This window comes from Choristoneura fumiferana, chromosome 2 (assembly GCF_025370935.1).
Source record: "Choristoneura fumiferana chromosome 2, NRCan_CFum_1, whole genome shotgun sequence".
Classification (NCBI taxonomy): Eukaryota; Metazoa; Arthropoda; class Insecta; order Lepidoptera; family Tortricidae; genus Choristoneura; species Choristoneura fumiferana.
In genome coordinates this window covers 3374054-3400583 of record NC_133473.1, presented here as the reverse complement: position 1 = coordinate 3400583, position 26530 = coordinate 3374054, and the positions used below count along the sequence as shown (strand labels likewise).

Here is a 26530-nt window from a genome sequence, read left to right as displayed (position 1 = left end):
TACTGGGTATCTATGAAATTCTATTAAATATTTTTTCTTTATAAAGTTTATTTAAATACATTATACGGCATTACAGTGTTAACCAATAGCAAGGTTCGTGTACATGTACACCAACTTTGACACAGACGTCACGTAAACAGTTAAAAGTAACAAGCAACCTATTGAGAATCAATTTGTAACGGCGCCACGCTACTGCTGTAGATGAATAAAACAATAATAACGGATTCCGCCAGAAAAATTAACTTTGGGTAACCTTGGGATCCTACTTATCCTACTATAATATTATAAATGCGAAAGACAGTGTGAGTGAGTGAGTGAGTATGTTTGTTACTCCTTCACGCTGAAACGGCTGGACGGATTTGGATGAAATTTTGTACAAAGATAAATGAATATCTGGAATAAAACATAGGCCACTTTTATTCCGATATTCCCACGTGATAGGGATACAATCTCTAAACGACGACCGCTGGCTTTAGAGTCATGAGATTTGACATGATTGTTTTTAATGTAACGTCAATGAAAACCCCGATTTACTTTTCGGGAATTCCCACGGGAATTAAATTGTTAGCCCTTAATTTGGCAGTTTATGCCACAATGAACATGATTCAACACTATCTTTTGGTATTTTTTTTAGATGTTGTATTTTTCGGACTGGTAACGACGAGGTTTGAATCATGTTTTTTTTTTTAATTTTGACCAATTAAGGATTAAAAATCCCGAAATTTCAATACGACTGCTGGATCTAATGATTAACGTGTGCGAAGCCACGGGCAAACACTAGTAGTTCAATATTTTTTGTATTGTGTCGTTTGGAGTTTACCCCTTTTGTTATGTTGTTGCATATTGCTTTTCAAATATTTCCCAGAGCATAAGATTTATGCAAAGAGTACAAAGGTTACTTAGGACGTTAGACCCATCTCAACGTGGCAATCCCAAGGAGGAGGGAATCAGGGTCAGCGAAAACCGCCCACTGATGGTATTGTCCATCTTTATTCTTTTGAAGCAAAATTATTTATATTTTGCTTGAGTTCAGGGTAAAAAAACGGCCAAGAGCGTGTCGGGCACGCCCAAGATAGGGTTCCGTAGCCATTACGAAAAAATCAAGTAATATTTTTCTAAGGTACAGAATCTTCTAAGTTTAGGTATATTTTATACCTTATGCTGCTATTTACTCTTAAACTACTAATAATTCTTAAAATTAAATATTGAAAAAATAAATAAGTTGACGTTAAGTGGAGAATTTTTTATTCTGAACCCATATTTACTCGTACAGGGTATCGTTGAATAGGTCTTTTAAAAACGTTCTAAGTTTGCTAATTTTTTGTGTTTATTAATTTCAGTTTGATATACATATTTCCATGTAGACAGACAGGCAACAAAGTGACCCTTTGGATTAAATTTACCTTTTGAGACATGTATTTCTAAAAATACGGGCGGGCGGATCAATTTGACAGGGTACTCTCGAATAATGAGCCTAGGACAAATTCCAATCTCAAAGTGATCCTACATTATTGAGGCTCGAAAGGGGTAAGGCAATATTCTGAAGGCAAATTTTCAAAGTAAACCCCTACTCTCCGAATAATACGTTAGTTGCGTATAAGCTTTTTATTAAAATCATGATCAAATTTACCAGACGCACCAACGAATCGCATCAGTATCTATACTGCGCTATAGCATAGTAAGAGAGCGCGATTATGAGAGAGTAAGTTCAATACAAACAAAATTACATCGCGCGACTTTAATGCGTGCGCACACACTGATAATTTAAGGAGGATTAAGTTTTCTGTAGTCAAGGCTGCGCTGCCAGCGGTGCCGTACGTTATGATTTTAGCTCGTTCGTCTTGCGCTTGCTTCGCGAGATGATCATCTTTTACTTTCGCGTACTCGTACTTACGTATTTTTTGCATTGGGTATAGTTGTAAATTAGTACTATATAAGTGTAGTGTAATAGTTTTGTGCAAAGACACAATACATGAATAAATAATAGATACCTACCTACCTATAAACAATATAATTATAGTATTATGTGTAGGTAAATATGAGTAGTATGTACACTTTTACCCGCGGCTTCGCTGAGCTCACCATGCAAGAAAGCTTGCAAGTGAGCGTGTAAGCAAGCATGTTTTTATGCAAGAAATAGTGCAAGCAAGCATGCGAGCAAGTATGCAAACAAGCATGTAGACAAGCATGCAAGCAAGCATGCAACCAAGCGTGGAAGCAATCATGTAAGCATGCATTCAAGGCTGCATTCAAGCATGCATGCAAGCAAGCCATGCAAGCAAGCGTGTAAGGAAGCATGTGATTATGCAGGAAATGGTGCATGCAAGCAAGCAAGAAACCAAGCACGCATGCCAGCAAGCATGCAAGCAAGCAACCTTGAAAGTGAGCATGTAAATTTGCAATCAAGCATACAGACAAGCATGCAAGCAAGCATGATTTTTAACACATTATTTAACAAACGTTTGTGTAATGTGCATTCATAGTTCTATGTAGACTAGAGTCAGCTCAGCGGTTAGATAGAATACAAAACAAACTGTTGGTCATCCCTTGGGAACGGCATTTTTTTTCAGGATAAAAAATATCCTATTATTTATTCTGGACTTCTAATATGACGTATGCAAAATTTCATAAGAATCGGTGCAGCAGTTACGGCGTGAAAGCGTAAGAAACAAACAAACTCACTTTCCCCTTAATAATAGTATATGTAAGAAAGGAAGGATATTTTTTGATTTAGTATAATAATAATAATATAGCGGCATAGAACCTTGTTTGTCTAGTCACAGACATAAGACAATTTTAAGTTAACTTGCGTACTAAAATAATTTCCCGGTAGGTAATAAATTCGACAACCCTTAGCGGCCGCGCCGGAGTACCTAGGCAGTTAAGTCTCCTAAAGGGTCAGACAGTCTTTACATACTTCTATTTTAGTATGACTATAGCTACTATGCGTAGTCATACATGTCCTGGAATCAACCATCCACGTATTTGTCTAGACGATTGAATCTGCTTTAGCGTCACCCACACTACAGGTATTTATACGTTACACGTGTTTCAAGCTTTACATTTAAAGCAGGCCAGTTTCATCACGACTCATAAGGCGGTTATTCGTGGTTGCAAGATTTGGACATTAAAGTTGAAGGAAGAAAATAAAGCTAGGTGGCGGAGAGGACTATTTTCCAAAATTTTTGGAACCGGTCTTGGTAAACTAGGTGCAAAGCAGACTTATTTTTTATTTTTAAAACAGTCGAGTTTTATTTTATTTTATTTGAAAGCGTCACTTCGTGCAATACGGGATAAAAGATAAAAGTGAATGTCCACTTTCGTCTACGAGACTCTAATTTAATTTCTTAAATCGCAGCCAAAAAAGTGGCCTTTAATTTATCGTCACAAAAAAACTTTATTTTAAAGGAAGACAAAAGCTTTTATTAAGACATTATTGTCCTGCTAATTTAATTCTACTCGTATTTACCGACCCAATTCATTCTAATTTCCAACGGTATCTTTTTGATTTGTTGTTAACAGTATTTGGAGTATTATTTTTGTAAAAAAATCTTTAACGATCTAAATAATATTCGCTTCATTATTAGCTGATAGCAATGTGCTGTAGGTTGATTCAAGGAAAAGCATCTGCAAGTCAAAATATTTCAACTGCGGCACTAGTATTAACAGTAATTTGCTAGGTTTACATGGGCTTAGTACTTGTCATTAGTGTAAGTGATTAAAGACTTGTCTGCAGTGACAAGCAGCAGTCTACACATTGGTGTTAGAGAATGGTATTAGTATAATGTCTTAAACTTTCGTGATTTTTACTCATAGTTTCGGCAACATTTATCTCGAATAAATGCTTTTTAACTCGTTTTTGTAGTTATTTAATTTTAACAAATAATTGTTAAGTAATAAATTCATTACATTATATTACCAATGAAACCTTCATTTGACATTGGTGTAAATTGCGTGACCGGTCCAAGTCGTACTTTATTCTGTGTGGTTAGAACTATTCACAATTTACGCGTGGATCATACTACGGAGTTTGATTTGGATCGGCAATCTGACATCTTGCACTGACAGTGCCGGTAAAGTGTCATTACTGTAAATTGACATTCTTGACACTAATTGACCTATTCCCAAACTAAGCAAAGCTTGTACTATGGATACTAGGCAACGGATAAACATACTTATAATAGATAAATACATAAATACATAACCATCCAAGACCCGAGAACAAACATTCGTATTATTCATACAAATATCTGCCCCGGCCGAGAATCGAAACCGGAACCTCAAGCTTCGTAGTCAGGTTCTCTAACAACTTGGCCATCCGGTCATATCCGACCCCACCGCCACGCAATTACCGCCGCCAACTCGTTTTAGAAAAATGTTTTAGGTCATTTTCACTTGACATGAACGTTCACACCACCCGACAAGTGACAATTATAAGTAGATTTTTAGAAGAGGGTAGGCTTGGTTGTACATTGTTTTACAGACAACATTTTAATAGAATTTCGTTTAACAGAAATTTTTCATCATAATTATCGTTTCATAGAATAATCAATACGCAAAAGCCCAGCTTACTTCGAAGAAATTTTAATCATTGATTTTTGTTACAAATATACATTTTTGTTTAGATATTCATATGAAAGAATATGAAATCAAATATTCATTATTCTCATATTATTTAGTTATTATAAAACTTATTACCAAGAAAAACATGCAATTCGTCTTCTGATGTGGTCGCAGTTCTAACCTAAACTAACCTAACCAACCGTGAGGAAAAAACAAAATAATTAGTTGGTTTTAAGGAAATTTTACTTTACCAACAATGCTACGAATTACGAATATTTACTTGTAATAAGTTGAACAGTTACTTTTAACCTTTTAGGGAGCATTTGAATGCTCAAAAACAAAATTTAAAACTAATTACCATCACGATAAATGGAGTGAACAGAAAACTGGGAACAAACAGACATTGAGCCCCTGAATATTCAAATATTCTAAAGAGTCAGAATACAATTTTACCTCATTGCTTGATTTCATTTTGTAATATAGATCTATTTATTTTATGCGCAGAAAAGATTTTATTACAATGCTCTTCCTGTATTTCTAAAAAGTTGCTTCCTGAGTTGAGCAATCGGCGAAATCTATTTTACGGATTGCTGGGTTTTCGTTGATACGTTTTTGTCCGAATTATGAGTTCCCGGCCAATACCGTACACAGATGTTTGTATACCTACTATATTATTTTTACTTGATTAAATTATTATCACTAATGTCAGACTAAGAATATTTTGAGACTAGATACGTTAGGGGCCGTCGATGGAGCTAACAGTAGAAACAACACTTAATGTTCGAAGTGCGTTTAATCAGAGTAATACAATTGGTGCGGACATAAGTTACTTAACTAGGAATTTAATTATTGATCGAGGTCGATCACGACCTTACGCGACCGCGATGGAAAGCATAAGGCACTCCGGGCACATTAAACTCGTCACAAATCACTTCGCGGTTTACTCAATAAAATATGTCCATTCAGCACTTTCGTGAGAGTCAGGCGATCGGTTAGCGGGAAACGTCGATGATTTAATCGATGAGCACTCATCGCGGCGTGGGAACCTCGGCTCGTAACAGAGTGATCGCTTGCTTTCGGCTCGCTTTGTTTTTTGACATGCATCGCGGAAAACATACATTATATTACAAACAACCACATCTGTGTATAGGCTGCATATTTCTTGTCAAAACGGTGCACAAAATTAGTTCACAGCGCGATTTTGTGAACGTTTCACTACTGTGACTTTAGTTTGTTTACGTCCGTGACAGGGGTTGTGTCAAAGTACATAATATTGATATATATATATATAATATATATATATATAATATATATATAAACATAAATACCTACGCTCCAATGGAGCGTTAGGGTTGGCCACTTATTTTTTGTAAAATTGAAAAAAACAAAATGTTTAGTACGCGCTGTATCTCAGCTTATTAGGCCTTTTATTACAAGCTTTTATTTAACTTGCAATTGTATGTATTGTATTTATATTTGTATATTCGGGTCAAATCGTGCAAGTTAAATTTGACTCACTTCCCGATGTATCACCTACCTATCACCAAAACAACCAAACGTTTTACTTAAAAGAAAAATGGTTATATTTAGTAAGAGTAAATCATTCTACATCAGCGGTTAGTTTAAAAAATGAAAGCACCGGTTTTGAAGAATCCGTGTTAGCTATAACTCTGCACAATATTTTCTAGGCATAGTTTTTAATAAAGTGGATTCTCTGGGGCGCACGCAACTGAAACAACACAACGCGGCCAATACTCGTGTACTCGCCTTTGAGGCCGTGTAGAGCCCGCGTTTGTGTGAGTGTGTTCGTTTCGATCGATTTGTTCGTAGCTTCCCTACTGCTTTAGCATATACACTGTGACATAGATGTCAATGATTAGTAATATACATTATAGATAAAGACAATTTTTAACACAACAGTAATACCGACTCCAAAAAAATAACAAAAAATGGAACCGACTTTATTTCTCACTTTTTAGTGATTCGTAGCCGACGTACATTCTCACAACGATTCCATGAAGCCCAAACACGGCTTACTTACGTTGTTTTATAACAGAGTTCTGTTGCCTACCTTCCGGCTTCAGCATCAGGTCACTTCGAAAGAATCATTAACTTAAAGCTCCTTCTTAGACGCTTATCTAGGTATTAATCATGAACGTTTATAGACGAGCGAGCATTACTTAGCTTTGACGAGTTTCATTGGTCATCTACGGTCTTCTTCATCAGGTTCAGTTTACCAAATGATACTTTCTGAATGTAAATGATTATCTTAATGCTATAAATGCCAAAATCGCCATTGGTGTGCCTATAAAATTTGAGGTTTGCCCTCGATTTCCCTAGGATCCCATCATCAGATCTTGACTTGGTGACGATGGGACCACCTCAGAAGAGTAACCTTTCGAATAAAAAAAGAATTTTGAAAATCGGTCTACAATTGACTTGACTAAGTAATCGGCGAATATACATAAAAAAAATACAAACATTGGAACACAGAACCTCCTCCTCTTTTGATGTCGATTAAAAATAGCTACTTAAGTAACATCATGTCCCCTTTTTCACATTTGGTAACTTAAAAAGGTAATTTTGTTATTAAACTTACCTGTAACTCTATTAATGAAAATTACTATTGTTTTAAAATAAGCCAAAACTTAAGCTAGGTTTTATTTATCTAGTAGGAATACTGAAATATGATTTTGGAACGAAAAATTTAAAATTTATTTGCGTTGAACCCATGCCTAGAGCTAGGAATGAAATGATTTTTCATTCAATACTTATCGGCGCTCCAAAAATCCTTCCCTAAACCAGCACTTCGGCGTCCCATCCACATTGGTAGTTTTTAAGCAATTTATTTATCCCTGCTTTTACTTTTGTTAGTGGATTTATTATTTCCTGGTCACTTATAATTTAATCTATCTATATTTACACGAACGTGAGTCACAGACGGTTCTGAAAATCTAATGCTTGTTTCGCTTTTGACACACACAATTGTGTATTGTGTTACTTTTTTCATTCAATTGTGAACATTTTATTATATTGTGTATCTTCCGTATTAGGGAATAAAATGTATTCTTTCTTTAATACCTAAATACGTCAAATTGCCTATTCAGATAAAACAGAGCTAGAAAATAGAACAATTTCAATTTTTAAATGATAACATAACGGATGACTCACATCTGGAATCGAGTTTAAAAAAATAAGTTTCAAAATGAGTGAGTGTCACGGTAATTTCATGTTCAAAATTACATTTTTTTTTCTAGAAAACCAGTTTAAATTATCCAAATATATTTTGAACGGCTGAACAAACCATGTGGATAAAACAAAAAAGAATAAACATAAAATAAATTGACAATTGATTTTAGAAAGATTAATTTTATCTAATTTGATGATTTTTACTTAGAAAAAAAAAATGACTTTCTGCCAAGTTTCTTGCGGCGCATTCTTCTTGGCAATGATGGTCTTTCCGAAAGCGCTGGTAGTTTAAAAAATGACGTGTAAAAGTGCCCATTGCGGCCTATATACTGAATAAATGATTTGAATTTACGCGTACTAAAGTGGGATTATTGAAATAAATAACCTCTTTCAAATCAATTTATTTAATCTGTTTATTTAATTTTCAAACAATGTGGGTACATCAGCCAAATAAGTGGTCTACCAATTTTTAAACAAGTTCCTATCAAATGATTATGTCGCTAAAGTCGAGCTTTCAAGTTGACAGACACGTCTATTGGCATTATTGTTTTATGACTTGCAAACGATTATCAGCTTTAGGGTAGTAGACCACATATGGCTGATGGTACAAGTAAGCGGAAAACCGTAAAATCGTGAAACACTTCGGATTTTTTTTATTAGAAATCTTAATTATGGAATTAGTTGTAAAAAAAACTCGAGAATACAAGAGAAAATACTTTCTAAGCTGAGCAGAACTTAGTTGAACTTACATGCTAGAGCAAATTATTAAAATTATTTACAATCAGTAGTTTGTATTTTAAATTAACAATTTAATCTTATAATACTAAATTTGTCTGTCCAAAATGTAGCTACAGAACTTAACAAATAAGTAAAGACTTAACAACCTAAATAATATTAAGTACCTGGGCGACCTAGCTCAGCTCAGTCTGAAACTCGTTAACCAGCGTTTTCCAGAGATAAGACCAACCTAGATCGATTTTTCATCCCCGAAAACCTCGACGTATCAAATTTCATCGAAATCGTTGGATCTCTATATCTCGAGATCCCCGAAATATATATACAAGAATTGCTCGTTTAAAGGTATTGGATAGATAGATAGATATATGTACCTACTCTATCACACCCACTCTTTCCGCGGGCGCCGTAATAGGTGACTAAAGGTGTTAACTAATGTTTCGCAACCAACGTTTGGCAACCGGATTCATTTTGCAACTTTTCATTTCGCAACTGTTTAATATTTCTGAAACTGTAAATCTTTCTGGATTTTTATAAAACTAACCTCTAACCTAACCTAAAGGGTTCTACAAGATGGTCCTGAAATAAATCCTGAAATATTTACAGCTTTAGTTTGCGAAATGAAAAATTGCGAAATGAATCAGAGGTTGGCAAAAGTTAGTAATTGCGAAACGAACGGATACCGAATAAGGGTCCTGATGTGAGAGTGGGTAGAGTCTTTGCCAGCCAGTTCCTTTTGTCGGAGGCAACGCATCGCATAAAGCAATTAAAAAGAAATGAAGAAAATGAAGAAATTTTTGAAATTGAATGAAGGAAATTCTTTTAGTTCATTTTTAGTTTAATTTTTTTTTCATTTACACAGCCACGTCACTTCTTCCTTGTCTATTGTTTTACATTTTTTGTTTTTCTTCGTCTTGACTGGGGTAAAGGAACTGGCTCATGCATACAGTCATATTTAACGTTTGGGCTCCACAGAAAACTAGCGTTACTGCACATAATGTGTGGCAACGTGATGAGTGGTGGCCCTTTTTAGTATCCTGTCGTGTCACCATGTAACTTAGTTTTAGTGCTAGATTTAATCTCATTACTGTAAGGTGGTGGTACTTATGGAGCCAAAATATATTTGTATTTTTTCTTTCTAGAGCTCTTTATAATATTACCAACTACGAACTCCGCACTCCAGCGCAGTCAGTGTAGAAAGAAAGAAGAAACCACCACACTTTCTTCAAGAAAGTTGTCATGCAGTTTTACTTAACCCTCAACTGACGACCACATCCACTCTGTCAAGAGTGCAGCGACTTGTATTAGTAAATCAGTTCCTTAAAAGTAAATCGGGGTTACTTTAGAAAATTTTGGGGCTACTTTGATAGATTTAAAATGGTTATAAAAATGCAAATATTCATATTCATATTCAATTCAATTCAAGTCATTTATTTCAGGCATAAATACCCATAATTTGTTAGAATGACAGTATACTTACATGCTAGAGTTAGTATTTACATGGCACTATTTTTAATCGATTTACAGGAATTAAATTTAAAAATATTATAAATTTAATCAATAATCACTAACAAAGTCAAATTAATTAATCAATATACATATAGTTCATCATCATAGCTCTATTGAGCAAATGAGGTAAAAAGTTAGGTAATTTATAAAGGTAGGTATTTCACTGCCACACATGGTCTAAAAAAAATAAGGACATGGTGTAAAAACTGTCTTCTAAAGTAGCCCCTGCCTTTTAAAGTAACCCCGTTTTAAGTTATATTACATAATTTTGATTTTGAAGTATCTGCTAGTGGTCTTTATTCAAGTATAACTTTTATTTAGTTCTAACTAAAAGGAACATTTTGCTTCATCCTACTTTATTTATAGCTAGAAATAGGTCAATGCTATATCAATATATCTTGAGCGTAGACAACGCCTTCAAATCAGCACTGGAATATTTCTACTCGACATCCAATAAAGTAGAATTGTCAACGTTATGATTCCCCACAAAGAATTCGTCTATTATACCAACAACTGACACATATGCCCCAGAAAACATGGCGAATAAGGATATAAGTGCAATAAAAATGTTTTTGTAGATGATATAATTGAATTTTCCAGTATCCCGATCCCAGCGGTATGCTGTTTCGACTATAGCGGGGATAAGAAGCCCAAGGGTGGAGAAGAATATGGCGCCAACAAAGCCAATTACCAGCTCCAAGTTGGGGAAGGCTGTAGCAATGCCAACTGTAAAATAAAAAGTTGTTTATTATAGGTACCTGTCCTCTTAAATTAACTAATGATTGTTTTTGTTTAGTCCATCACTCTTGCCAAGCAATGGTTGACGTAGAGAGTTGAACTTTGTTAAGGACATGGTGTTGTCAAATCATCAATTGGCATAAGTTTACTTTGTTAAGTTTTTTTAAATGATATTTGCCGAAAAAAATTATTAGATATCTTTTGTGTAAAAACTCCTCTATTTTGATTATTTTTTCTAAACAGTTTGTTGTATTTATGATTAAAATGCTAATGATAACTTACAACAACAATAGTTTATATACGACACTGAAAAACACCGATTGAATACAAAACTTGGCCACACATATTGCTGATTTTTGATAGGAAGTACCGCATATTAAATAATAAATTGACCCGGATAACTCACGTCTTAAATCGAGTTTAGCTCACGAACAATGTAGTTTCATGTTAAAAATTACAAATCTTTAGGAAGGACCGCCTTTATAATAATAATAATTTTAATATTAAGGCAAGTAGTAGGCCAATATATTATGATCTATTCTGAGAAAAAAAAATAAGAGGTGTCACTACTTCACAACCACATAAAAAATGTGTCTTTTTAATTGGTCTTCTTTTCTCTTTTTATAAATGATAACTAGTATTCGTTTTTTAAATAGCGATGCATCTATATAAAACACATCATATCAAAATTTGAAACAATCGCTTGAATACATCCCGAAAAAAAAATTACAATAAATCTAAAGTAGGATGTTCATATTGAGCATAATAATTCTTCATTATAAGAGGTACTCACAAAAAAAAACCAAGCCCATTTTATGTAAGGGCCGAATTACCATGGAAACCCGACTATGGCCTTTTAATGCGTACCTTATAATTAAGAAAGAACAGTATCCAATTTTCCAAATTGTTTATAAACAAACATCACAAACTATTAAGATTGGTTTTTTTCTTAATCTTAATTTGATTGCTTAGTAACGATATCTCTTGTCCGGGAGAGCGGTTAGTTCCAATGGAGTGCCGAAAAAAGTTTCTCGATGAGGGCTACGGCATAGATGTCTCTAGCGTCACTGCTTAAGTGACTAAGTAAGAAACAAACAAGCTGAGATATGAGGTGCATAAGGGGAAATTCGTGTCGGTACCGTTGACCATCAGTGGTGTAGCGGTATAGCACGCGGTACGGATTACCGAGGACCTGGGTTCGATTCCCAGTGATGGTCTTATTTTTCTGTTTTTTCTGTGCATCTATATTTCAGTTTGTATTTTCAATCACAAACTATTATTCTTTCGGCAGCCTGTTTGTATTTCATTTATTTCTATTAACTAAACATATTTATATTCATTTTTAAGAAAACACTTTTAGTCTTCAGAATTTACTTGGACAAAACCTGCGTGGGTAGCGTCGTTAGATACTGTTGTTGTCTTTCGATATTGAAAATTTACTTTTATATCCGTTTATAAACGAGGAAACAAGTTTTTGAAATTAAGTAAACAACCAAAATCTTGAAATTTTATTTCAACCCTGTTATAAGCGCGTACCTATTTAGGTCCCTGATTAGATATTGTATCTTCGTCTACTTTTGATGCACCAACTGCTGTAAACTAGCCCTTCCTTCTTTCTGTAAAAAGGTGCCTGGGAGACATCGCTCTTAAGCAATAAGGCCGCCTATTGCTTACTTTGTAATTTTCTCTCTGTGTACCTGTTTTCTGTATCGCTTACTATTTCTGGTGTACAATAAAGAGTCATTGTATTGTATTGTATTGTATTGTAGCATTATAGAAGCCGTGGTGGCCTAGTGATTTGACCTATCGCCTCTCAAGCAGAGGGTCGTGGGTTCAAACCCCGGCTCGCACCTCTGAGTTTTTCGAAATTCATGTGCGGAATTACATTTGAAATTTACCACGAGCTTTGCGGTGAAGGAAAACATCGTGAGGAAACCTGCACAAACCTGCGAAGTAATTCAATGGTGCGTGTGAAGTTCCCAATCCGCACTGGGCCCGCGTGGGAACTATGGCCCAAGCCCTCTTGTTCTGAGAGGAGGCCTGTGCCCAGCAGTGGGACGTATATGATGCTGGGATGATGATGATTATATCAGCCATATGATATCCACTGTTAGACATAGGCCTCCCGCATAGACCTCCAGTTGCTTCGGTTGGGAGCGGCCTGCATCCACCGGTGAACCTATGACTTTAACCAGGTCATCGGTCTATCTCTTTGGTGGACGTCCAGTCGCTATTAGATATTTCGGAGCAGCTAAGGTGATCAACCTTCCCTGACCTGTGACCGGTGACCTGTTGGCCTCTTAGAGAGGCTCAGAGTCACGCAACGAGCTTGGAGATATGCTTGGAGTTTCTTTGCGCGAAATTCGTCGAAGAACTAAAGTTACTGACATAGCTGGAAAAATATGCAAGTTGAAGTGGCAATGGGCGGGCCATATCGCTTGAAGAACAGATAACCGTTGGGGAGAAAAGTTCAGGCCTCCTACCAGGTGGACTGACGACATCGTGAGAGCTGCGGGAAACCGGTGGATGCAAGTGGCGAGTTGTCGTTCATTGTGACGGTCTAAGGGGGAGGCCTTTGTTCAGCAGTGGAAGTCTTACGGCTGATGATGATGATGATGGTGATCAAAAATATTGGACTATGAACTCCGATATTTTTGACTACCTTGGCCGCTCCGAAATGTATGATGGCGCCTGTCCTATGATGTGTATGCTGATGGCGTTAACCCAAAGTTAACGATCATCATCATCCCAGCCTATATACGTCCCACTGCTGGGCACAGGCCTCCTCTCGGAATGAGAGGGCTTGGGCCGGAGTTCCCACGCGGGCCCAGTGCGGATTGGGAACTTCACACACACCATTGAATTGCTTCGCAGGTTTGTGCAGGTTTCCTCACGATGTTTTCCTTCACCGTAAAGTTAACGATACAGTTATTAAAATATACGTACGGGTCACTTACGTAATCTACCGTGTAATTGTTGGTTCGTGGTGGATTGGTTTGAAACATGTCGGACGCACTTCAACTAAAACCGGGCAAGTGCGAGTCAGACTCGCGCACCGAAGGTTCCGCAAACATTTTTTTATATTATTATATGAGTTGATTGAATGGAAGGTAAATTGCGGTTTACGATTTATGACGTATTAAAAAAAACTACTTACTAGATCTCGTTCAAACCAATTTTCGGTGGATGTTTGCATGCTATATTTTTTTTGTTTTATCATTCTCTTATTTTAGAAGTTACAGGGGGGGGGATGCACACATTTTACCATTTTGGAAGTGTCTCTCGCGCAAACTATTCAGTTTAGAAAAAAATGATAGTAGAAACCTTAATATCATTTTTGAAGACCTATCCATAAATACCCCACACGTATGGGTTTGATGAAACAAAAAATCGAGTTTCAGTTATAAGTATGGGAGCCCCCAAAAAGTATTGTTTTTTTTTCTATTTTTATGTGAAAATCTTAATGCGGTGAACCGAATACATCTACTTACAAAGTTTCAACAGTATAGTTCTTATAGTTTCGGAAAAAAAGTGGCTGTGACATACGGACGGACAGCCAGACAGACAGACGTAAGGAATCCATATGGGTTCCGTTTTTTGCTATTTGGCTACGGAACCCTAAAAAAACGCGAATGATCCTTGTGTCTATTTTAATAATTGTATCGTTCAAAGGTTAAGAAGAGATCCCTTTAAGGGATAAGTTTGCCTATGAACATCTCTTTCTCTTGTTAATTGTAATTTTCATATGTTTTATGTACAATAAAGAATTAGAATATTATCATTATCTCTGTCTCACGGTACTTAAGCCGTTTAACGATTTGAATTAATTTTAAGTTCTCACCAGTTTTATAAATGAAGAAATGAGTTTAATATTATTTATCGACTTACCAGATACTATCACTAATAAGGTCCTTATGCTGACTTGGATGATGTTCTCAAACTTGTCGGACTGCCGTTTCTTGAGCAGTCGTGTAATGACCTCCATCGGCACGTAGCATTGCAGGGCGTACGAGAAATATATTACTACAGCCATCACTAATTTTGCTATTTGCGCGATTCTAAAAAAAAGGTTTTTTTTAAGGAAACATTCTGTGTCAGACTTTAAAACAATTTATTTTTCTAAAAGTGACACTGTATGCAAAAAATCTCACGAGTTTTTAGAAATGGTTGAAATAATAATTTTAACGCCTTTGAGCCCAATGGCGTCGCCATTTTGAGAAAAAAGAACAAACTGTATTGATAAAAATGTCCATAATAACTGTCGAACATTTTTTTCCTACAAAATTGCACTCACGTATGTAGGCAGACACACATCTACGACGATTACATGATTGCATAAATAATACACTACACTAATAAAGGCGTCGCCGGTGTGAGTAGATATTTAATCAATAATCCAGATGAAAACCTTCACAGAGGCGTTCAGTCAAATTATAAACTAACCAATTATTAAAATATTATCTCTCTCAAAACTTACATGTCACCTTGTGGTAGATTCAACGTAATACTGCCTTTTACATCGTCTCCGTATTGCAAGTAGCCGAAAAATCCGAACACGGCGTAAAGTGATATTACAATGAACATGGCTGTGTTCAGGACTCCTATACAGGATAAGAATTTCTGGGGCTTAGCCATCTCGTTTTCAACTGGCATGACGATACCTATGCCTTCCATAGCGAATATTACTGTACTGAAAGAAAAAAAAAAACGTTACGTCGATGATATTGCAATGCCGCATAGGTAACCATAGTGACTTTCCCGTGTCACGTGGCAGGTATAAACACACATGGCAAACGAGCAAGTGGGTCTCCTGATGGTAAGAGATCACCAGGTATTGCAGACGCGTTGCCAACCTAGAGGCCTAAGATGGGAGGTAAGGGAAAACCGACACATTGTCTTTTCATGTAAATCGTCATGGACAACAAGCAATTCGGAATCATCGACCACGACCACTCTATGAAGAGTTACACGACTTAGAAGAGATAGGTATTGAAACATTTTGTCAACGTCAAAAGAACTTAATATCATACCCAAGGTTTCATCACGAAGATACTGCTAAAAAGTTTTTGGTAAAAAACATTGAAGAGTTCCGTCCTGCAGAGACGATTCTGGCAGGACTACCTGGATGTTACTACCAGATTATTATACTGTCACGCAATTTACATAAGTATGCAAAATTTCAAATCAATCCGACTACTGGAAGGACTTACAAGATTTGATTACAGACAAGACAGACAACGGGACAGGTGAAACTAAATAAAAGCTTGTAAAAAATACTTGCATGGCTTGACGAACGTACCTACACTTCAGTTAACATACTAATGTAAATAAAATAATGTGAATAAAATTACAAAGTAGCTTTAGTAATAAGTACAAATTAGGCACCAGACTTAGCGTTTAAGGTTTTGAAATTTTGGATCCATTCCGTGGGAATATTGAAATAAATGAAGCTATCTTCATACCAAATTTCGTCCAGCCAGTCATTTTGATTGAAACAGTACCTAACACACCAATAACTTTCCTGTTTATAGTATTAATATAATTATTTTGCACCTTACCTAAAGAATAGAGGCCACTGCGTCACAGGAGCGACCATCTCTCTCTCACTCAGGGGCGGCAAGTCACTGAACATGTAGTACATGGTGATACCAAAGACTACCACTATCAAGGCATTGGCAAAAGCTGAGAAAGGTACCAAATACTTCAGGTTTCTGATCTGGACTAATAGTACTAGAGGGACTAAAGTCAGAACGCAGTAAGTTTGGATTGACAGATTCAAGTCTGGTAGTATTACATCGAAAACCTGAAAAAAAGTAGAATTTATAGTTAGTTATACCTGCTACTTTTTTAAATATTCACAATAAAAGGTATATTAGGTTGTAATAAAATTAAATAAGCTAAAACTATAATAAATCTAAAAATGAACCCTGCCGCATGGTACCAAAGATGCTGGCAGCATTTCCCCGCTGGATCGCAAGACTGATGCGTTGAGCGAGGAAACTGCCAGCTCTTCGGTCTCCTGTGGTATCTCTGAGTCTCTTTGATATATCTTTGAAGAGACTCAGAGCGCCAGGGCCCCACGGACCAAGGGTCTCGACGCCGAAAGGTACAAAATCATATTCGGCACCGAGACCACTGTATTTTCCTGCTTTGGCAGTTTCTGCCATTTCTGCTGCTGCTGCTGCCCTTATTGATGTTCGGTGGAGATGAGACGGGGCCAGTGTGTCAACACAAGTTGCATCCCACACTAGCACACGTCCCATACTCCACGGAATTAGAGACTAGGGTAAATTTTGTGGACATGTGTGATTTGAGCTGCGAGATTTTTTTCAAAGTAGTGACGTTTTAATAGATATAGCAGTCGAATTAAGTTTTAACGTAAACTCCGAAGAAATTATGTCGTGATCTTCATTTTACTTGCATTGAAACACCCATGTGAAATTTATACTTAGCTATTAAGATTTTGGGGTTTAACATGCATGGGGCAACATAGTGAAAGAAGCCTAGGTTTTATTTTAAGGAGATCGACCTATCTATAAATTATTAGTACAATAACAGCCAAGGTCCAGGAAGATGAATTTCAATCAATACTGGTTGAAAAAAGTGAACACGTTGAGAGAAACAATCCTGAATATAGTTCGCTTGATTAAAACGTGTAGGTATACTATTAAGAAAACATTAAATATTACCTCTTTAAAAGAAGAACCAATGAAGACGACGTATACACACAGCACACTGATGTATGTTAAGGACACCGAGTAGTCAACCAATTGTCTGGAAAAAATAAATTGGAAATAAAACTAACATCGTTAACGAGCTTGAAGTATGCGAGTTCGACTTGTATTGTCCGGTGTATAGTCGCGTTCAAAAATAACTGAATACACTTCTATACCGTTAACAATAGAGTCATGTTCACATATTTTTGATAAAAAAAAATCTCAGAAGTACAACAACTCGACTAGATGTGCCAGAAAACCTTGTTCCCCGTAGCTACATAAACATAAACATATTAAATAACAAGCACTGGAGAGGGCAAAATATTTCTTACTACAAAGAGATTTCGGTAAAGTTATTGGCAACTTTGTTATTTACGATGATGAGCGAAGTGAGGAACAGTGTTAGTATTACGACCACAATACGCAAGCCGAGCGAGCGAAGCGGCAGCGACCGGCACAGCACCCAGTTAAGAAATAATTTGGCCTTTAGTTTTTTATGTAATTTGGTCATGTACGGGGAACAAGGGGTCAAAAACTCGCACTAAAACGTATCTGCAACTTCAAATAAAACACTAAAAAAATAAATTTGAAATAAAACACCATCTGGTTGAATTTTAAAATGAGATAATTTCGAATTATTTCAGTTTAATTAAAAAGGTGCGAAAATTTAATATTGTCTGTTGAGAAATTTAATAAAGGCAGGGCACATGATATCGAAGAGACGAGCGATTCTATTTTCAATGCAGCAGCTTGCTCGCATAAAGCAATCCAAATGCGATTTCAAATATCGTTTTCGATTGACACAGGAATGAGTCGATTGTGTTGTGCTGTGCGGCGTGAAATATATACAGACATTTCTCGGCTCGTAAGGCTGAGGGAATTTTGCATGTTCTCGAGAAAAATTTAGGTAGCCAATGTGACTCAACGACTGTAGTTTTCGACTATTTTTATAAAAATATTTCGATCCCGCAAATAATCCTATAGATTTGTATAATAAAATAGCGAGTGTTTTTTTTTTAATTTTACTTGGTTCGAGTCCCGGGCGAGGCAGCGAGTTTTAGAAAATCTTTGAATGCAGTTTTGTTTCTTTTTAAAAATAAAGGAATGTCTCCTTTAAGTAAAATGAGCCCACTTAAGGATTTAGGGTAGTTTCCCTCCAGGGCAAGACTTATTTTTCCACACTGTATACCTACTGAATTCTACCGTCGTAAATCGCTAAGTCCCCACGATGGCACGATAACTTGTTTTGTACTTTGCTCATTAACGATCACCGCTCTATTTGCGTGCCAAAGGCTCTATCTCTACTGTAGTACTATGCTGTGTCGCGGTTTGCACGGCGCGGGTGGACGCCTATTAAAACACATAATAGCAGCGCTAACTGCACGCGTCGCTTGTGGCGTACTTTGCCTGTCGAGTTGCCATCACATGTTTCGGAGCGACCAAGGTGATCAAAAATATCAAAACATGTACTCTAATACCTTAATGATAGAGTGCGTGTACCGATATTTTTGATCACCTTGGCCGCTCCGAAATATCTGATGGCGACTGTTGTACCTGCACAATCAGGCGTGCGCCGCTTCGTAAGCTCCTCCTAGCGTAGGAACATTAGGAACAGATTGAGGTGTTTGCGTTATCTAGTGTAATCTATATCTGTGGTAAGAACTAAAGTTTCAAATGCCTGCCGTACTGCTTTGATTTTAGCAAAGCTACAATAGTGGACTTTTGTTAGTTCTCTAAATAGATTTCTTCACGACCTGAATCCCATTTATTATCAATTCGAATTTTAAAAAAATATTTCGGACAAGGAATCAAATATTTTTGACTTATTATTTTATTTATTTTTATTAATCATGTCTTAGTCGGATCCTGCCCATTTAAATCAAAATAATAAAGTTTTTTTTTGTTTCATTTCATTGTATTTTGTTTTCATTTTGACATTTTATATTTTTATTTTATTTTATTGAATTGTGCCAATGGTTGTATATTGTTATAAATATATATTTTTAAATAAATATTCGAAAGATAAGAAAGTATTTTTTTTTTGTCTGCCTACGTCTTTAATTAACTCGTGAAAAATAGTTGAAGTTTATGTAAATTGTGTTCTACTTACTTCATAAAGTTACCCCACGGTCGTAACCGCTTCGGTCCGTGAGTGAAGGCAGCGCCGCAGGTCTCGGCGAAGCTCATGGATGGTACTTTCGCGTCCACGCATACTTCCTGAGACGTTTTAACCTGTAACAAGTACGGTGTTCCATTGTTACAGTAGTTGACATTGTAACCGAATCGACAACTGAAAAGTTAGACAACTGAAAGTTTGACACCTGAAAAGATTGGCAACTAAAAAGTTGTCAATTCGGTTGAAAAGCCTAATTACGCCAAGTCGGGCTGAGTGTGAGTTGGGCTCACGCACCAATGGTAACGTAAAAATTTGTAGGTATGTATGAAAGTAGTGTAGGACGCCCTCCAGCCAGGTGGAGTGACGATTTGCAAAAGGCTGCTAGTAGAAGCTGGATGCGTCTAGTCGAGGACAGGCGCAATGGCGCTCTTTGGGGGAGGCCTATGTCCAGCAGTGGACTGCTATAGGCTGATGATGATGATGATGGTGATAATGAACAGCAGAGCTCCTCTCCTAACCAAAAAAAAGGCAAAGTGGGGCCATTTTACATAATTACTGACAGAGACACGCAGATGTAAAAAATAAGATTTCAGTTTTTTTCAGTAGAGCTACCTTCATATCAAATTTCAAGTTTCTAGGACAATTGAAAGGATACCTTGTAGGTTTTGCTTCCCCAAAATTTCTATGGAAATATCTACTTGAATAACAGCTGTATCCTTTGTTTGTGTTGACTAAGAAGTTGTTTTTTTTTCACTTTTACAAGGGCAAGTAGATTGAAATATTCGATATTAATTTCAGCTGTTTCCTTTTCGATTTCCTGAGAAAAACGTCTTGATAAACGTACAATAAGATGATTCTATAAGGGTTCCGCTTTTTCTTTTTAAGGTACGGAACCCCAAAAACCACTTGAGCGTTGAAAATTCGCAGCGTTTTAAAAGTTAGAGCAAACATGGAATTGCATTTTTTTTTGTCAAGCGCAGTTAGTTGTATTTTCCTTTATTTTGAATTAAAATGCCAACAAGCAATGTGTCTCGTGTCGCTGGAATGTAAATAGTTGGAAAAAAATAAATGCTTTAAGTAGATATGTTGTTGAAATACTTTATTATTGTGAATATTAATGTAGATTACATATTATTGTCGTTGTTATAAAATTAACCTTACCTGGTATTTAGCTACCTAAGATTGGTTTTTTGGAATCTTTTTGTATTTTTTATTTCAATTCCAAATTTTTACTTTTACGGTCATCCCCTAAAACCGAAATTGAAAATACAAACTGAAACATAGATGCACAGAAAAAACAGAAAAATAAGACCATCACTGGGAATCGAACCCAGGTCCTCGGTAATCCGTACCGCGTGCTATACCGCTACACCACTGATGGTCAAAGTTGCCGTAATCCATATTACAGAGACGTAATAACCTCCACCACCATAACCACCTTTTACGCAGCGAAGATATTAGGACAGACAGCACAATTATTGTCATATTAATAACGCCAGATGGGAATTCAAGATTTCCACAAGAAAAAATCCTTTATTTCATTTGGAGGTCCTCATAACGCTCCCTTAAACCCTATTTATTGCTCGACGGGCTATAAGAAAAATATCGCACTGAAAATTCACCGACTAGTCATAAATTATAGAGGGTTTCATTCTAGTCCCGCGAATAAAACTAATTATTTAGTGAACCTGTTATTTTTAGGGCTCCTTAGCCAAAATGGCAAAAACGGAACCTTTATAGTTTCGCCATGTGTGTCTGTCTGTCCGTCCGCGGCTTTGCTCAGGGACTATCAATGCTAGAAAGCTGCAATGTTATTTTGCACGGATATATATATAAACTATGCCGACAAAATGGTACAATAAAATTTCTATTTCGTCTATGGGATAGACGTAAAATGGGGGTGATTTTTTTTCTCATCCAACCTTGTGGTGTGGAGTATCGTTGGATAGGTTTTTAAAAACCAATAGGGGGTTGCTAAAACGATCGATTCAGTGATTTGTTTGCAAAATATTCAACTATAAAGTGCAAATATACATTAAAATCGAGCGTCCCCCCCCCCCCCTAAAATCTAAACCGGTGGGTGGAAAAATTTGAAAAAAATCAGGATAGGTAGTAAGTATATCAAACTTACAAGGAAAACTATAGCGGTTAAGTTTTCTTGAGAATTATTAGTAGTTTAAGAGTAAATAGCAGCCTAAGGTATAAAATATACCTAAACTTGGGATATTCCGTACATAATACGAAATCCTTAGAAATATATTACTTAATTTTTCGTAATTACTTAATTTCTTATTATTTCGGGCGTGTCCGACACGCTCTTGTTGTGGTCTCAATAATCTAGTCTCTCTACTAATATTATAAACGCGAAAGTTTGTGAGTGTGTGTATTTGTGTGCGCTTTTGAGCGCATTCGTGCGTTCGTAGCTTGTTACGACCCGGAGATAGTGACACAAAATATGAGGTCATTTGTACCAGTATGGCGGTTCTTCAGGGGTCTAACTACGGAATGTCAAAAAAGAAAATGATGGTCATAGCGCTGGTACCGGCGGCCCAATCGCGTGGGCGTTAATCGAACGTGTCAGATAAATAACGAGTGTCGAACGATTTGTTTCACAAAAATGCTTGTATTTTCCGATAGTCAATAAAAAAAGAAGCAGGCGATAGCGTTATGCCATACTTCTCCGATGTGGCTTACAGCCCGCCATACCTACGCGAATACATTAATTAAAAAAAATCAATTCAATCATTTGTTCCAGGCTAAGTTTTGCACAGCTAATCACCATCGAGAAGCCATTAACGAAATACACCAAGCCATACTTTTCTAACGGTTCCAAATGGCCGTCATACCGAAGCAAAGGAGTAATTTGTTTTACTAAAATCTATTGACCATTATCTAGGTGTTTAGTTGTTATTCTTATTAAAACTTATTTACTTTAGACCAGTGTTTTTCAAACTTTTTCAGGACGCGACCCAAAGAAAAAAAAAAGAAAAAAATATATATTTGGTGACCCCCTGCCTACCTCCACTTACAGTTATTTGTATTATCCTACGTTAATAAATTGATAATACAAACATTGAATAATCATACACAATAACGGTGAGAGTATTTTAAAGTTAGGTACCGAAACCCCCTAAAGGGGCATCCACAGTTTGAAAAGGAGCTTAAGCTTTATAGCCAGCTTCTCTACTTAAGCATCTGACCATTCGGTCGTCTCTATGATTATTATTGATTATGTGATGTCGTCTCTGTTTATTCGGACAAAACAAACAGAGACGGCATCACAGATATCTGGGGTACTTACAGTTGTCTTAGAAACTTGAGATTTGGCGTGAAAATAGCTCTTACGTACAGCACAGCTAATACGAAAAATTTGAAAATCTTATCTTTTGATATCTTTCTGTTTGTCTTTGTCAGTACCCGTCTAAAGGAGCGACCAAACCGCTGCTTAAAAAATACGGAATCGCAGTGACGTGTCGTAAACTTCAGTGCCCTTAGTGTAAGTTTTCGGTTACAAAATACGTCTCGATCGCGTTCGCGTTAAAATCTCAATTTGTATGCAAACACGAACAGCGCCTCTAGCGGAACGTTTGCGATGTTCGTGTTTCCATACAAATTAAGATTTTAACGCGAACGCGATCGAGACGTATTTTGTAACCGAAAACTTACACTAAGGGCATTGGTCTTTACCGAACAAAAGTCGTGACGTTTACGGCATGTCACTGCGATTCCGCACCGTTTGTGTATTTTAAGCAGCGTTGTGGAGAGCATGTGATAGAAACGGTGCGCATACGGTGCGTCACCGTTTTTTAAGCAGCAGTGTGGTCGCGGCCTAAAATGACACCATTTCGCAAACGAGCAATAATTAGTTCTTTGCCGATGAAATAGCTGGCAATAGCCAATCATCTGGTGTGAAGATTGAGACTGAAAAGATTTTTTTCATTATGAGGAAAACGAACAAGTGGTTCATCTGATGGGAAATGGTCGCTGAGGGAGAGTCACTGGTCTGTTGCCGGCCTAGAGAATATGTACTCGTAGGATAATATTCTATAGTTTATCGTGGGATAGCAATATAAACGAATTCCTTGCAGTACCGTATACACCAAGGTTCTTTTCACGGTCACGGAATGTATCTCTATTGTTTTCACCATTTTCCTCAACTTCCAACACTACATAACCTCCATCGTTTCCTGTTATCTTCAAATTTCCTTTACCTTCCTTAATTTCCTGGTCATAAAATATGACATCATACAGTCATACAACTTCATTACTATATCCATGCATTTTCCGCCAACACTTTATAGGCCACTTATTTTGACACGGTGATTGACCATAATAATCAAGGCAACATAACATAAGGTAAACATTGCTATTTTGAATCACGTTGACCGCAAGTATTACTATCATTTACGGCTAGGTATTATAAGGTAGTAGCGAAAACGGCTAGGTATTATTATTACTTTCTATAAGAAAAAACGACGATACTTACCGCATTGACTTAATGACGATTATTTATTACTCCACTATTAGTACTTTTAACGTAACAAAAAATGACTTAAGTCACATCAAAACCTTTTTTTTTTCGAGTCCTGGGATAGATCTTAAAGCGCTTTTAGTATACACAGTCTAGTGTTGGGCAGCACTTGTTAACTCCCATAAAAAGTAGTCAATCTCCTTTTATTCGGTTTAAGGAGCACATACTAGCTCCTCCAATTTGCATTGAAACTGCAGTACTATAACATGTCAAAATCTCGCTGTCTTCATTACCATGACATGTTCTTGTATACGTGACCTCAACTCTGGTAGTGCAACCTATACTTTTCTCATCGCCGAAAATCTATCGATAAATTTCAAATGAAGATGATTTCATATTCGAATTCCAAAAGAATCAGAGGTGCGTGCGACCCCTAATTTAAACCCACGATCATCTGCCTGAGAGACTATTAGGTCAAACAATTCTCAGATGAGTCGGGCATGCTGCCGAGACCGCATCAGCAGTATACTTATGATCATCCTCCTCCCTCGAAAAAAAAACCACTCTACTGTCATGGCTATTCCTTACGATCAGATGCAAATGCGCAGTATGCACAGCTGTTTGATTATAGTTCGTGCAAGATCTTGTTTACATGGTCTACGAACATATCAAGCGAGTTGCGTTTCAATAAATTGCTCAGCTGTGTTCTACCAATTTGATAAATTGGATCAGTCTTAACTTTGCAGAGTCACATACAAAATTTTCTTCTAAACAAAAACATGTTTTAGGTGCTTCCGACGGCATTAGAATCCACATGCACCAGCAATATGCGCCAAGTTAGTAGGTAAGTGTGCTTATTTCCCGACCAACCCACCCAAAATTTCATCAGTTGTTTGCTGTATTGTTTAATTGACATCCGAAATCCTTAAAAAAATGGCAAACAAAACGTTTGCGCCAACATTTCTGAACCGTGAATCATCAAAATAATATATTTATTCGAATTCTACATCTACGTCTGTATAATTGAGATTAGTAAAAGCCAACAGAATTAAATTGTCAATCCCGGAACGTTTTATCATTGCAACTGTTCAATCATATTTATCTCTACGCCCGTGTTTTAAGCGGGTGCGCTTATATGATAGTTCCTGCACACGTAGAGATTTCTTTGACATCCACCATTTTGTTTTTATCTTATTTCATACATCTCTAATCTGAATTACCAGCAACTTACGTAGTCTGTTTTAAGGTCTGCGTCGTTACAGTTATTTGCCTAATTTTCATTTTGGATACAAGGATCAATGGGTTAAAATTTGCTTCCTAGATTTGTTAAAGCACAAGTATTTTAATCCATCCATCCATCCCAGCCTTTATAAGTCCCAATGCTGGGCACAGGCCTCCTCCGGCTTAAATCGTGGTGGCCTAGTGGTTTGCCCTATCGCCTCTCAAGCAGAGGGTCGTGGGTTCAAACCCCGGCTCGTACCGCTGAGTTTTTCGAAATTCATGTGCGGAATTACATTTGCAATTTACCACGAGCTTGGCGGTGAAGGAAAACATCGTGAGGAAACCTGTACAAGCCTGCGAAGCAATTCAATGGTGCATGTGAAGTTCCCAATACGCACTGGACCCGCGTGGGAACTATGGCCCAAGCCCTCTTGTTCTGAGAGGAGGCTTGTGCCCAGCAGTGGGACATATTTTTTAAAAAGTCTTTTTAATTATATTGTTGTCTCTTTTTAGCACTTATACCTAAATTTACTACTTATTACGAATGCTAGGTACGTACTCGTAGTAAACTACGTAGAATGCAGTTTTGTTTCTTTTTAATAATAACGGAATGTTTACTTCAAGTAAAATGGGCTAGCTAAAGGATTTAAAGTAATAGTTCCAAGGCCTGTCAATTTTTCCATTCTGCATCAGAATCAGAAAATGTATGTATGTATCTTCCAACTTGAATAAATAAAGTGAAGTTTTTTGAACTTGTTCTAGCTACTGTAGCCGGGTAATGTAATAACCCCAAATGAATAGTTTTAATATAGCGCCGACATCAAAATGTCTTAAACACATTACATTACTCACCAGCATATGTACAGTGTGTGTGCAGATGAAACCAGCTAAGATTGTGCCAATGGATCCTGGTATGATGCCGGCATTCTTGAAAGCCGCTGGCATTGCCAGGATACCGGAGCCAAGACATGCTTTCAGCAGGTGGAGAATGGAGCCGATGGTCCTAAAAACCGTTTAGTTGGATTATTTATTGGGTTTATTTGTTATTCTAAACGGTCACATTTGCGAATATTTCTAGTTTTGTGAGTGGAATCGAACCTTGAATTTAAAGCCCATAGTCAGAGTACATATTTTGATAAATTTAAGGGGCTGTTTCACCATCAATTGATAAATCTTAACTGACGGTTACATGTGATGCCGTCTATATTAGTTTTGTTAGAATAGACGGAGACGGTATCACATTTAACCGTCAGTTAACACTAATCAATAAAT

At 36.8% G+C, this 26530-nt stretch overlaps 1 protein-coding gene across 3 annotated transcripts in view; it reads right to left on the bottom strand.

Annotated features, from left to right (window-relative positions):
- Positions 1-8147: 8147 nt before the first annotated feature.
- The window catches only part of LOC141445661 (proton-coupled amino acid transporter-like protein acs), a 39450-nt gene continuing 21067 nt past the window's right edge, over positions 8148-26530 (bottom strand). For all 3 annotated transcript variants that reach the window (XM_074111515.1, XM_074111516.1, XM_074111513.1), the window contains exons 4-10: positions 26111-26261; positions 19561-19682; positions 17424-17508; positions 16293-16537; positions 15212-15424; positions 14623-14792; positions 8148-10722 (exon numbers count right to left, since the gene is read on the bottom strand). In XM_074111515.1, coding sequence (XP_073967616.1) covers positions 10436-10722; positions 14623-14792; positions 15212-15424; positions 16293-16537; positions 17424-17508; positions 19561-19682; positions 26111-26261 — 1273 coding nt within the window. In that variant the 3' untranslated portion in view covers positions 8148-10435. The remainder of the gene's footprint in view (positions 10723-14622; positions 14793-15211; positions 15425-16292; positions 16538-17423; positions 17509-19560; positions 19683-26110; positions 26262-26530) is intronic.